General features: G+C 53.6%; 3 protein-coding genes and 1 non-coding gene across 4 annotated transcripts; 1 reads left to right on the top strand and 3 right to left on the bottom strand.

Annotated features, from left to right (window-relative positions):
• Nucleotides 1-536: 536 nt before the first annotated feature.
• On the bottom strand, nt 537-643 carry LOC118666731. Its single transcript, XR_004971058.1, has one exon. It is a non-coding gene; the product is annotated as a U6 spliceosomal RNA (small nuclear RNA).
• Nucleotides 644-999: 356 nt separating this feature from the next.
• ARF5 (ADP ribosylation factor 5) lies at nt 1000-3994 on the bottom strand. The gene is made up of 6 exons (XM_036328785.1): nt 3827-3994; nt 3204-3284; nt 2764-2873; nt 2237-2308; nt 1595-1720; nt 1000-1490 (listed from the first exon to the last, which is right to left on the bottom strand). The coding sequence occupies exons 1-6, from the start codon at nt 3891-3893 to the stop codon at nt 1404-1406; spliced, it is 543 nt and encodes a 180-aa protein (XP_036184678.1). The 5' UTR covers nt 3894-3994; the 3' UTR covers nt 1000-1403.
• A 1886-nt stretch (nt 3995-5880) lies between these two features.
• GCC1 (GRIP and coiled-coil domain containing 1) lies at nt 5881-11024 on the top strand. Its single transcript, XM_036328786.1, has 2 exons — nt 5881-7329; nt 8818-11024. Exons 1-2 carry the CDS (start codon nt 6298-6300, stop codon nt 10111-10113), a joined length of 2328 nt encoding a protein of 775 aa, XP_036184679.1. The 5' UTR covers nt 5881-6297; the 3' UTR covers nt 10114-11024.
• Nucleotides 8096-8473, bottom strand: LOC118666444 (60S ribosomal protein L37-like). Its single transcript, XM_036328787.1, has one exon. It carries the CDS (start codon nt 8470-8472, stop codon nt 8149-8151), a length of 324 nt encoding a protein of 107 aa, XP_036184680.1. The 5' UTR covers nt 8473; the 3' UTR covers nt 8096-8148.
• Nucleotides 11025-12336: the final 1312 nt, after the last annotated feature.

The following is a 12336-nucleotide window of genomic DNA, read 5'->3' on the forward strand; positions in this document are numbered from 1 at the left end:
GACTCATTTTAATCAGGAAAGGCTGGCTCAGGAGCAGGGGAAGAGAATAGCCTGGGAGGGGAGAGTCCCGAGCACCCATCATAATCCCCAGCTACACTGCTGCTGCACAGACAGCCAGTGCTGCCTCTAATACCAGCCAGACCCCCAGAGTCTCTGTTAGCCTTTACCTCCGGGACTCACTTCCTACAAAGCTCATGGAGAAACTGACATGAAAGAAGGGAGAACAGCAAATAAAATAAAATACTAGGAAAAGGGTGGCAATGGTAGGTTTTAAGCTTTGCTGGGTTGCTAAGGGAAACGGGCAGAGTGAGTCACGCTTGGAGAGTAGCCCACAGCCCTGGTCCTACTCCCCATTGGCGGGGGCTGTCTACCCAGGTAGAGAGTCCCAGTGGTGCACAGTAAGTGATGCACTGTAATCCCTAGGCCCTACCAATGTTTCACAAAATAAGGCGAATAGACCACAGAATCGGCTGCGTGACTTTAAAGATGCATATTCATGTTTTCTCCAGGGTACCTCAGGACTATTGTGTGTTTTTTTAAATATGGAACGCTTCACGAATTTGTGTGTCATCCTTGCGCAGGGGCCATGCTAATCTTCTCTGTATCGTTCCAATTTTAGTATATGTGCTGCCGAAGCGCGCACAGGACTCTTGTTTTTAAAGAATGTTCCCTCCCCATCAAATTTCAATGTGATAGTAATCATTAAGAACCACAGCTGGCTAGGAGATGGATAGGATAGGAGAGTTATGCGGTTTACAGAAGCAAGAAGTTAGATCCTATTACCCCCAGCAAAGGCCCCTTGGAATTGGGATGAAATAGGATTTCCTCCACTGGAACCCCTGCAGTACTTCCCACCTCAATAAGGAGGGAGCTGCTGAGCTACATGAAGGCAGCAGCAATGTATGTGTGTGTGCCTGCAGCCTTAGCTGCTTTGAACCTCCCCCATATTGTCTCGTTGCATCCAATAACCCAGCCCCCACTACTAGGCTACAGACCACATCATGTACAAACCACAGCAAATTTATTACTCAATATCCAGTGCCATATCTTAGCACCACCCGGAGTCCCCCCTCCCCTCCCACCTGGCCCCAAGGGTATGCCCAAAATGGAACAAACAAAAGTAAACCCAGGTCCCTGCTCCTCCTCTGGAAGAAAGGGTCTCGGTCCTGGAAGCCCCTTCCACAGGTCCCAGCAGGCAGGAGAGTGGACCCCTCTGTGCCCGGAGAGCAAGGCTCCAGGCTCCAACAACAGAGAGAACATGCAGGCGGGAGGGGCAGGAGCAGAGGCCTGTGTCTGTGGGAGGAGGAGCAGGAGGGCAGGGCACTGCCTGAGGAGTCCGGGAGTCTGGTGATCCCGGGGATGCACGCGGGGGCTCCGGGCAGCAGGGGCCGGCCCCTGGTTGGTTAGCGCTTAGACAGCTCATGGGACAGCCAGTCCAGCCCATCGTATAGGCCTGTGCCTTGGGTGGCACAGGTGGCCTGGACGTACCACTGGGGGGAGAAGGAAAGAAAGAGGTTAGTATCAGGGAAGAAAAGGGGGATGCCTTCACTTCCTGCCCAGCCTGTGGCTCCCTTGGGAGAGGCAGGACCCTCACCGTGCGACTGCGCAAGTGCTGCAGGCCCAGCTTGTCGGTCAGCTCGCTCACGGGCATGGCGTTGGGCATGTCCTGCTTGTTGGCAAAGACCAGCAGCACCGCATCCCGCAGCTCGTCCTCCTGCAGCTGAGAGAGGCCAAGGGGGTGGAATCTGGGGTCCTTTGGGGTCCCCAGGCTCCCTCTTCCCTGTTGTGTAGGGAAGCCCTCCTTTCCTCCTTCTAGCATACTTGTGGGAAAAACAAAATATTGTGTAGTCTACTGCTGAACACAAGACACACAGTTATAATTCACTGGAGGCCATCCTGGCCTTCAGTCCAGAAAGAGCCTTTTCCTAATTTGAGTAATTGCCCTAATCAAAATGACAAAATTTCGAAATGGAAAAGCAAGAACGTAAGATGATGTTCCTCTCCACCACATATTCCCCTCTTCCCACTCACTCCTCAGACTCAGAGGTGAGGATGTGAAAATTCATGTCCTATACTTGTTACCTGACCCAAATCCAAAACAGGGTGACAGTCTCCCTGTGTTTGCGTCCACAAAGAGAAACACACATTCAAGGCCCGAGAGGCATTTCCTGACTGTGCACCACGACAGAGCCCTGTCTCCACACCAGGGGCTCAGTCCCAGGGCCCTGGCGCTCACCATCTTCTGAAGTTCGTCAGCCGACTCCTGGACCCGCTCCCGGTCATTACTGTCCACCACAAAGATGAGACCCTGGGCAGAAAGGAAGGTGGAGCAATCACTCCCGTCTAGAACATACTTTAGTCTGGCTCTTTCTCTCTTTAATCGTCTCTAAAAACTTCCACTAAGGCTCGGCAGATGTCCTGGCACAAAGTGGAGGCACCCTGCAAAGGATACAGCTTCTGCCCTCAGGCAAGCAATCTAGCTAAAAGACATAGGTGGGAACAGGGAGAGAGGTGATGAGAGCTAGATCAGGCAGCCTGGACCCTGGGCCCCAACCCTGCTTCTCAGAACACCCCTAAGGTGGCTGGGTCTCAGAAGACTAAGGCCAATTCTGAAGGATGATGAGAAGCTAGCTTACAAAAGGGGAAAGGGGTGAAGGGAGCAGGGCTTTAACCTGGCCTGGGGGCCCAGACTAGGCCAGCATCTCAGTCTTCCTAACCCTAACACCCCCTCCCCTGGGGTTGGGGAGACATCCCTGCCCCCACCTGAGTGTTCTGAAAGTAGTGCCTCCACAGAGGCCGAATCTTGTCCTGGCCTCCCACGTCCCAGACTGTGAAACAGATGTTCTTGTATTCCACTGTTTCCACGTTGAAGCCTGCAGTAATTGGGAAAAAAAAAGAGAAAAAGTCCTGAAAGGAAGGAACTCACTAAAACTAGGTGAATTCAGCAGGGACACAAAACCAGAGGGCAATGGTCAAGGCCCAAGAGATCAGAAGCCCAGAGACCAGTAGTCCACAAATGGGGCGGGGTTAGGGCACATCCAGCCCTCCTGGGCACCATCCAACACGTAAAGATACCGTGACCCACTTCTCAGGTAGCTGTATCTGGTGTCAGCTCCCAGCACTGGGGTGCAGAGTGGGGGGTAGACCCCGAGGAGGTCAGCCGCGGCGCGCTCCCGCTCCTCCAACCTGGCCTCCGGACTCACCTATGGTGGGAATGGTGGTGACAATCTCCCCCAACTTCAGTTTGTACAGGATTGTGGTCTTGCCAGCTGCATCCAAGCCAACTGCAAAGGAGAGGGGCCTGGCGATAGAGATAGGAGCGAGGGAGCCCCCTAGAGACCAGGGAAGGGGAAAGGCCAGGACAGCTGATGGTGATGATGGTGATGGGGCGAGGGGCCGAGAGCCCAGCGCCTGCAGGTGAGCGCTGTGGTCCACCTTCCGGGCCTGGAGGGCAGTCTGGGTGGCGAGCGAGCGCCAGCTCCTGAACCCAAAGCCGGAGAGGAGGGTCGGGAGAGGACTCGGGGTGGAAGGTCACGGAGGAGAGTCCCGCTCCTTTGAAAAGTCGTCTCCAAGGGCGGAATCCTCCCTTCTCACCAGCCGGGCTGGGGCGGAGGGCGCTTCACCCCACCCAGGCCCGCAGCTCCAGGTCTCAGGGCCCGGGGTCGGCGCTGCAGACCGCGACCCGCCCGAGAGCAGTGGCCCGCGGGGTGGGGGAGTGGGAGACTCAGGGTCAGGGGTCGGATGAGCTGGGCTGGAGGGACCGGGGGCGGGAGGGCTGCGCGGGGGCCGGCGCTCCCGTCCGGGCCGCGCGCTCGATCTGCCTCACCCATGAGGATCCGCATCTGCTTCTTCCCGAAGATCCGAGAAAAGAGCGCGGACACGGTGAGGCCCATGGCGGGGCCCGGGGGAGGGGGCACGGGCACGGACACGGGGGTGCAGGCTGGAACCGGCCGGTCGCGGGGGGGATGGGGCTCGGCAGCAGCAGGAGGAGGAGGTGCCGCCACCGCCTCCGCGCGTCCCGGCCCGCCCGACGTCACTGCAGCCCCGCCCCCGCCGGGCCGGCCCCCCGCCCCGCCCCGCCCCGCCCCGCCCCGCGGCTCGGGCTCCGGCTCCGGCTCCGGCTCCGGCTCCGGAGAAACTGAAGCTGACCGCGTCTCCGCTGCCCGGCTGCGCGCCGCGCCAGCTTGAAGGAGGAAAGGGTCAGGTTTCCCCACCTGGTTCTAGCGCGCCCGTCACATCTGCGGCTGCTGAGCCGGCCTCCGAGCGGCTCACCTCTGCACCGTGGCCCCCTCCTCCATCACCCGTGGCGGCCGCAGGGCTTTGGTTTGCAGCGTTCAGCCCTCTCCGGGCTCCGGCTTAGCTTTCGGTAACTAGCAGCATGGACTGGCGGCACCACCCTCTCAGGGATGCGGGAGCTCCGGGCTGAGGTCTTAGTCCTCCCTTTTGCCCCCTCAGCTCCTGGAGCGAGGGCATGACTTTACTCTTCAGTCATAGGCTTGCATTCCTAAGCAGGCTTTTTTTTTTATTTTTTATTTTTTTATTTTTAACAAGGCCAAAGAGTACATTTAAAAGAGTCCCAGCGTAATAACACACGAATGGTGAACAATCAGATCAGTTCTGGATCTTTAGCTCTGTTATTAACCTCTTTCTTCTCATCCCTGTTGTCACTGCCCTATTGCACTACCATCTCTTCTGCTTGAATTAGCCTCTTCACAGGTCTCCTGCCCCTTGGTATCGCCACCCAGTCATACAAGTTTGATGATGCCACTCTTTCAATTAAAATTTAGTGTATTACCACCCAGGACAAAATCTAAATGCCTTAATTTGGGTCCATACGCCAGCCCCATCTGTTGCCGCCTCCTTCACATACCCTAAACTACTGCCTTGAGATGACTCTCCACGCTTTCCAGGTGAGCCAGGCTCCCTGAAGCCCTAGGAGTCCTTGCAATCGTTTCCCTCTGCCTGGAATACCTGTTTCCTTCATCTCTAGTTATACGGGCAATCACTACTCATCCTTCAAATCCCAAAGTGTTTTCCTTGACAGCCTTCTCTGCCGCCCCTAGATAGGCCTCCCTCCTAATTTCCATTTCACGTTAAATATACTTATACACGCTGGTATGATGGCAGGACTTGTATTTGCAGGCCTGGTTCCTCACTAGATGTGAGCTCCTTGAAGGCAGGACCTTGTCTCTCCAGGGTGATTATCTGGCATGGCATCTGATATGTTGAGAGTGGGACTGATCTGCAGAGGATTCCTAAACTTACTGTGTGACCTTGGGCATGCTACTTAACCTCTCTGTGCTTCCTGTTTCCCTATCTGTAAAACAGTGCTAAAGATACCCACGGAGCAGAATTATGGTATGACTACATAGCAAAACTCTTGTGAAGCTTCTGGCATATAGTTGTTGGCACTTGGGAAAGACGTTTTGGCTATAGGGTGCCCTCTACAAACACTTGTTGAATCAGCTCAGCAGATTCAGAAGGGGTGCTAATACTTATTATACTATACGCCTACTAGGTGCCAAAGGCTGGCCTAGAAAGGGTTGCTGTTTTCGTGGTCTAAACGGGAGTCTTCATTGTTGCTCTTTAGGTACAAAGGTACTGAGCCCTCAAATAGTGGGGACCTCGCTCACCCGCATGTTTGCTAAGGACAGTGCGACGTCGCCTGGTGCCTTGCGGATCGCAGCCTGAGGGCAAGCTCAGGCGAACCTCCTGCAACCACCGGCACCGCGTGCCCTCAACTTGCGCTTGCTCTGCTCTTGGCGACAGCGGTCCACCTGCAGCCCCGCTAGATTCTCAACAGGCGGCTCCCACGCAGGGGCTGCAGTAGCCCCGCCCACTCCGTGCCCTGGGGGCGGGGCCTGTGGCGTCGTGCTGTCGTCACTTCCAGCGGACCCGGAAGCGCCCCCGACGGGCCGCTGCAGGTAGGAAGTCGTGGTGGGGCTGCTGCGCTCAGCTCAAACCCTTGCGGACCGTGGGCCCGGGCCCGGCCGGCCGGGGCTGCGGAAGCCCCGGCGAGCGAGGAGCCGGAGCGGCCGCTGAGACGGGGCGGGCGAGGCCTGGAAGTGCGCTCCTATTGTGCTGGCGTCGCCCCGCCTCTCGGGTAGGACCCGCCCCCGCCCTCGGTGCTGGGACCCGGGGTCGCTCTGCCAGGCTGCCCCGTCGCCCCGCTTCGGTCTCGGAAGCTGGGAGGAGCGGCTATGCGGCCTCGGGGACAACATCATCTGCCAGCGTCTTCGTGACCCTCTACGGGGCTGTCCAAACGCTGACGTGGAACGTGACCAGTTCTGAATCCTCATGGAGAAGTTTGGGATGAATTTCGGGGGTGGCCCGAGCAGGAGGGACCTGCTGGAGATCATTGAGAGCCAGAAGCAGCAGCTCAGCCAGTACCAGACAAGGCTCAAGGATGTGGTCCGCGCCTATAAAAGCCTCCTGAAAGAGAAAGAGGCTCTGGAGGCCAGCATCAAGGTGCTGTCGGTATCCCACGAGGCGGACGTGGGCCTCGCAGGTGTCCAGCCTCCAGGCCACACCTCTCCGGACTGCGTGGATGACCGATGCTCCACGCACAGCGAGGATAGCACTGGGACCGCCACCAGCTTGGATACCACGGCCAGTCTCGCTAGCACCAAGGGTGAGCTTGGGGCAGAAGATGACAGACTGGCCCGTGGACCGCCACCTCCAAAGTCCGAAGAGGCTAGTGGGTCAGAGAGCGGTGTCAGCAGCAGCAGCGGGGATGGACAGTCTGCGGGTGGGGAGGTGGACAAACGACTGCACCAGCTGAAGACTCAGTTGGCCACTTTGACTAGCTCTTTGGCCACGGTCACCCAGGAGAAGTCCCGCATGGAAGCTTCTTACCTGGCTGACAAGAAGAAGATGAAACAGGACTTAGAGGATGCCAGCAAAAAGGCAGAGGAGGAGAGGGAGCGTCTGGAGGGAGAATTGAAGGAGCTGCAGGAGCAGATAGCAGAAACCAAAGCCCGCCTTATCACACAACAGCACGATCGGGCCCAAGAGCAGAGCAACCATGCCTTGATGCTGCGTGAGCTCCAGAAGCTGCTGCAGGAGGAGAGAACCCAGCGCCAAGACTTGGAGCTTCGGTTAGAAGAGGCCCGAGAAGCCCTGGCTGGGCGGGCATATGCTGCTGGTCAGGTGGAAGGGTTTGAACTGCAGGCTAAACAGCTGACCCGGGAGGTGGAGGAGCTCAAAGGTGAGCTGCAGGCTCTTCGAGATGAGAAGAATCGGCCAGACCCCCGGCTGCAGGAGCTTCAGGAAGAGGCCGCCTGCCTTAAGAGCCATTTCCAGGCCCAGTTGCAGCAGGAAATGAGGAAGGTAATTATCTTCATCTCCTTCAATCATTTAGCCTGAAGTGGGAAATATTAAGGCTTTTTTTCTCCTTTGATAGTGGCTGTACTTTCAGTTTTTGATGCTGTTGGAAAAGTTTTATTTGCGAGTCCTGGGAATTCCTGTTCTCTGTGGTGTTGACAGTGTCCACAGAGTGTGCTTCCAACAGGATGTGGATGGAGTTTCTGAGTGTCAGCTGGGTTGGAGCCAGACAGCTCTGAATTTCTGGGCATTGGCATCTTACCAGCTGTGCTCTGTGAAGCGTATCGTAGCAGCTGTGCAATGAAAGGTAGTATATGCCTATGTGTAGGTAGCAGTATATGCCTACAGGGAGGGTGGCTGAAGGGGGCAATGGGAATTTTCTTTGAAGAAATAACCTCTTGTAATTGCTTTCAGTCAAGATTTGCCTTTAAAGACTTGCCTTTACAGTGCCTCTGTTCAGTGTGGAGAGAGATCCAACGCAGTTTTGAACCTCCCAGGAATATTGGAAGAGGAAAAAAATGTCCCCTGATTTCTTTTTTTTAATATATTTTTATTCATTTCAGAAAGGAAGGGAGAAGGAGAGAGAGATAGAAGCATCAATGATGAGAGAGAATCATTGATCGGCTGCCTCCTGCATGCCCCCTTCCCTCTACTGGGGATCGAGCCTGCAACCCGGGCATATGCCCTTGACCAGAATGGAACCCTGGACCCTTTAGTCTGCAGGCTGATGCTCTACCCACTGAGCCAACTGGCCAGGGCATCACCTGATTTCTTTTTTTTTTTTTTGAAAACCGAGATTTATTGCTCGACTAATCACTGAAATCCTTAAGATGAACTGGATGCGGCAACAGCTGCCCTCTTGGGTTTAGGAGTTGTTCCTTCACGGAATCCATGCCTGAACCTGCGGTACACGATTTTCAGGTGCCGCATGCGACCCGTCCCGGTGGTGTTCCGTCGCTTGGCCTTGGCACTCCAGTTATACTTCCTCTTGCGCTTGGCGGGGTAGCCGCACTTGCCGCACGTGGACTTCTGCAGGTGGTAGGCCTTGGAGCCGCAGCGGCGGCACAGCGTGTGCGTCTTGTTGCGGCGCTTGCCGAACGAGGACGTCCCCTTCGTCATCTTGCTTCTGCCGCCGAGACCAAAGAGCATCACCTGATTTCTTAATAGGATTTGGGGACGTACATGATAGACAAGGATAACATACTGAATATCTGAGTTGAGTGTGTAATGGGAGAGAGTGGAAGCACTACAGCAGAATAAGGACTGATATACAAAGGTTCTTTATATTGTTTGGTATAACTTGTGATTGGGAGCAGAACCGTAGCAGGTTACAGGATCTTTTGTGAGCTCCCAAATCAACAGAAAAATCCCCAGTTCCTATTCCTGTCAGGTCAGTCCCCGACCTCTTGCTCCCCTATCTTGCTTTCTCAAAGTTTGCCATAGAGCTTCGTGGCTTTTCTGGATGGATTTCTTATCTGTTCCCTTGTTTTACAGACAGCCCTTGCAGAGGATCAACTACGCCAGCAATCTCAGCTGGAGGAGCAGAGGGTGGCAGCCCTGGAGAACCAAATATCCGAGGTGTCGGAGCTGCTGGGCACCTATGAGAAAGCCAAGCAGAAGGACCAGCTGGCCATCCAGAAGCTGAAGGAGCGCATTCTGCAGCTGGACCTGGAGAACAAGACGCTGGCTCTTGCAGTCTCTAGCCGGTCCCCTCTAGACAGCCATGCAGAAGAGTCCAGTCTGGATGTCAATGTCCTGAAGGACAAGATGGAGAAGCTGAAGAGGCTACTGCAGGTGGCGGCCAGGAAAAGCCAGGTGACTTTGGATGTAGAGAAGCTCTGCAACCTGGAGATAATGCCCAGCTCTGAGGCTGCCGATGGGGAGAAGGCTACTGCGCTCTACTACCAGCAGGAGCTGAAACAGCTGAAGGAAGAGTTTGAGAGGTACAAGATGAGGGCCCAGGTCGTCCTCAAGAGCAAGACCACCAAAGACGGTAACCTGGCCAAGGAGCTGGAGGAATCCCAGGAGCAGCTTGCAGAGCTGAAGGAGAAGTATATCTCCCTGCGGCTGTCCTGTGAGGAGCTCGAGCGCCAGCACCAGCAGGAGGCCGAGGACTGGAAGCAGGAGCTGGCCCGGCTGCAGCATCACCACCGGCAAGAGCTGGAGCGGAGCCAGCTGGACTTCAGGGACCGCACGCTGAAACTGGAGGAGGAGCTGCACAAGCAGCGGGACCGTGCCCTGGCTGTGCTGGCCGAGAAGGACTTGGAGCTGGAGCAGCTGAGGTCTGTGGCTTTGTCTTCTGTGCTGCCAGGACGCAGAAGCCCCGTAGGTGGCGGGGATCCTGAGGACCCGGCTGACGTAGCTTCCCCTGATAACCTGACCCAAGCACTTCAACTCGCTGCGGCCAACGAGCCCACTTTCTTCCTGTACGCTGAGCAGTTGGCCCGCAAGGAGGTGGAGATCACATTCCTGAGGAAGCAGAAACACAGGCTGGAGGTGGAGGTGCATCAGCTGCAGGAGCGGCTGCTGGAGGAGGGGGAGCGGCACCGAGAGGAGGTTGGAGTCCTGCAGAGCCGCATTGAGAAGAACACCAGGGACCAGAGTCGGGAGGGAGCCAATCTGGAGTACCTCAAAAACATCATTTACCGCTTCCTGACCTTGCCTGACAGCCTGGGCCGCCAGCAGACACTCACAGCCATCCTGACTATCTTGCATTTCAGTCCAGAGGAGAAACAAGTGATAATGCACCTCCCACCCAGTGGTGGCTGGTGGCCTTCAGGCAAGAGATGACGTCATCTTCACGGACTCCTAAAATTTCCATGCCTCTTACGTGAGAAGAGACAGGCTCTGGTTTCTACACCCGCTTCTCTTACCTTATCATTTTTTTCTTCAGTGTTGAACTTGGAGGAGTCTTCAAAGTGGGGTGGGGTATTCTGCCAAATGCCATTAATGCTGCTTATCCATGGGCCCTAGAGATACTGGAGTGTTGACAACATCTTCTGGTGGTGGTGTGTGTGTGTGAGGAGGAGAGGGGGGGAAAGGTTAAGATTGAGAGGTACAAAAGTTGGGGAAATGGTAGGAAAATATTGGAAAATAAGACTTTTTTTGTTTTGACATTGTTCTCCTAGCGCAGAGCTAGGAGTAAATGTGACTCCAAAGGGAGTTCAGGCAATTTCTAAACACACACAGGACCGGCTATTTTCTCCATCATCACAATCTGAGCCTGGTCCACTGCTGCCCCAATTATCTGGGGACATAAATCCAGGCTGGAGAGGGGCCATGAAGTTTGAAATCGTGACAGGTGTCCACTAGGCCAAGGAATAGTTCATCCTGGAACTGGGAGGCTTGGTCTAGTTGGGGCTGGGTACAATCTAATCCGTCTGCACAAAACACACTTTTGATCACCCTAGAGGAAACCCTGAGCACCAGTTTGATCTTAGGGATTTCCTGAGTGACCTGCTTTCGGCCTGGGTAGGATTATAATAGACCTTTCACACTTGTCCCTCCCTTAACCAGCCTGCCTATGGTTGACCTGCGATTTGTGAGTAAATGCTATCTTTTCTTCAATGTTGAACTTGCATGAAGAAAAAAATCTGCCCATCCAGTGTGGCTCAGTGGTTTTGCTTTGACCCATGAGCCAGGAGGTCTCAGTTCAATTCCTGGCCAGGGCACTTGCCTGGATTTTGGGTTCAATCCCCAGTAGGGGGAGTGCAGGAGGCAGCGGATCGATGATTCTTTCTCATCATTGATGTCCCTATCTCTCTTTCCTTCTCCTTTCTCTCTCAAATCAATAACAAAAAGAAAAGGAAAAAAAGAATCCTAGTTTCTTGCAGAGAGGGGTCCTATTGGGAAGCTCTGATCCTACCTAGCTGTAAGGAATTAGCTCAGAGGTTTATAGGGAAGAGGAAGAAGATTGCTGGGACCCTCACAGGAAAGTGGCGTAAGTTCAGCCAAGGCCAGGCTGGGGTTCTTGCTGCTCCGTGGTCAGCATTCTGGCTAAGGTGTTCATGGTTACTGTCACCAGGGTATTTTTCCCACTCACTTAGGGAGGTAATAGAGTTTTAGTCCACAGTTCTCATCTTCCCACATGTGTTACTATAACGTTTCATTCTCCTGCGGGGTTTCTTATATTAGAAGTTGCATAAGTAGATTCATTCTGCACTTAAGGAAAGGAGGCTTATTTTTCAGGCAGTCTGGGAAGAAGGGACTCAGAAAAGGGGGGTTCAAACAGTGTCAGTTCCCCTATTTGTTTTTTGCCCCCCAACTGCTCTTGCCAGTTACAGAGATCTTTGGACCCTAAAGACCAGTGCTTTGCCACTCATGACTAATCTGTATCTTCATTATTTCATCATAGAGCTGTTTTGTGAGGGTTGGAGGTGTAAAGGAATTTGATTAAAATGTTCTGCTTGGGAGGCTGGGTGACCTGGACTATCTACAAACTACAAACAGTGAATGGACTTAATGGGACAGAAGTGATATGTTCAAGTGTTAATAACAAACCGTGGAATCATTAAACCTGAACAACTTGACGTATGTGCTTCCATAATGGTATATATTTATCTGGACACAAATAGAGTGCGAGTGAAAATGGTAAATGAAAAGGATGGAAATATTATATTGATCTATGAGCTTGAATCTAGGGATGGATACCTCTGTTTTAACTGCCTCCCTCACAACACTAATGCTTTTTAGCCTGGGATTTATGCCTATGTGTTTGTATGTAGGCAGCTATACTGGAAAAAGATGTTCTCATGGGTTTAGTGAGTGGGCTTGGAACTTTCAGTTACTGCTTTAAACTTTAGAAGTAATCTGTGAATGCTTTATTATGCTTCAAATCAGGGTTTATGGTGTCCTTGGAAAAGTTTCTTGGGATCTAAAGCTAAAGTAAATCATCATCATCTCTTAATTTTATTACCTGATCTCTTTGCATGTAGGATATACTGTATTATTGTTGTTATTTCTAGGTGGTTTTGAACAGAATGGAAAGATCCATAATGATTGTTGCTTTCCTGG

The sequence above is a fragment of the Myotis myotis genome, unplaced genomic scaffold (genome assembly GCF_014108235.1).
Source record: "Myotis myotis isolate mMyoMyo1 unplaced genomic scaffold, mMyoMyo1.p scaffold_m19_p_11, whole genome shotgun sequence".
Classification (NCBI taxonomy): Eukaryota; Metazoa; Chordata; class Mammalia; order Chiroptera; family Vespertilionidae; genus Myotis; species Myotis myotis.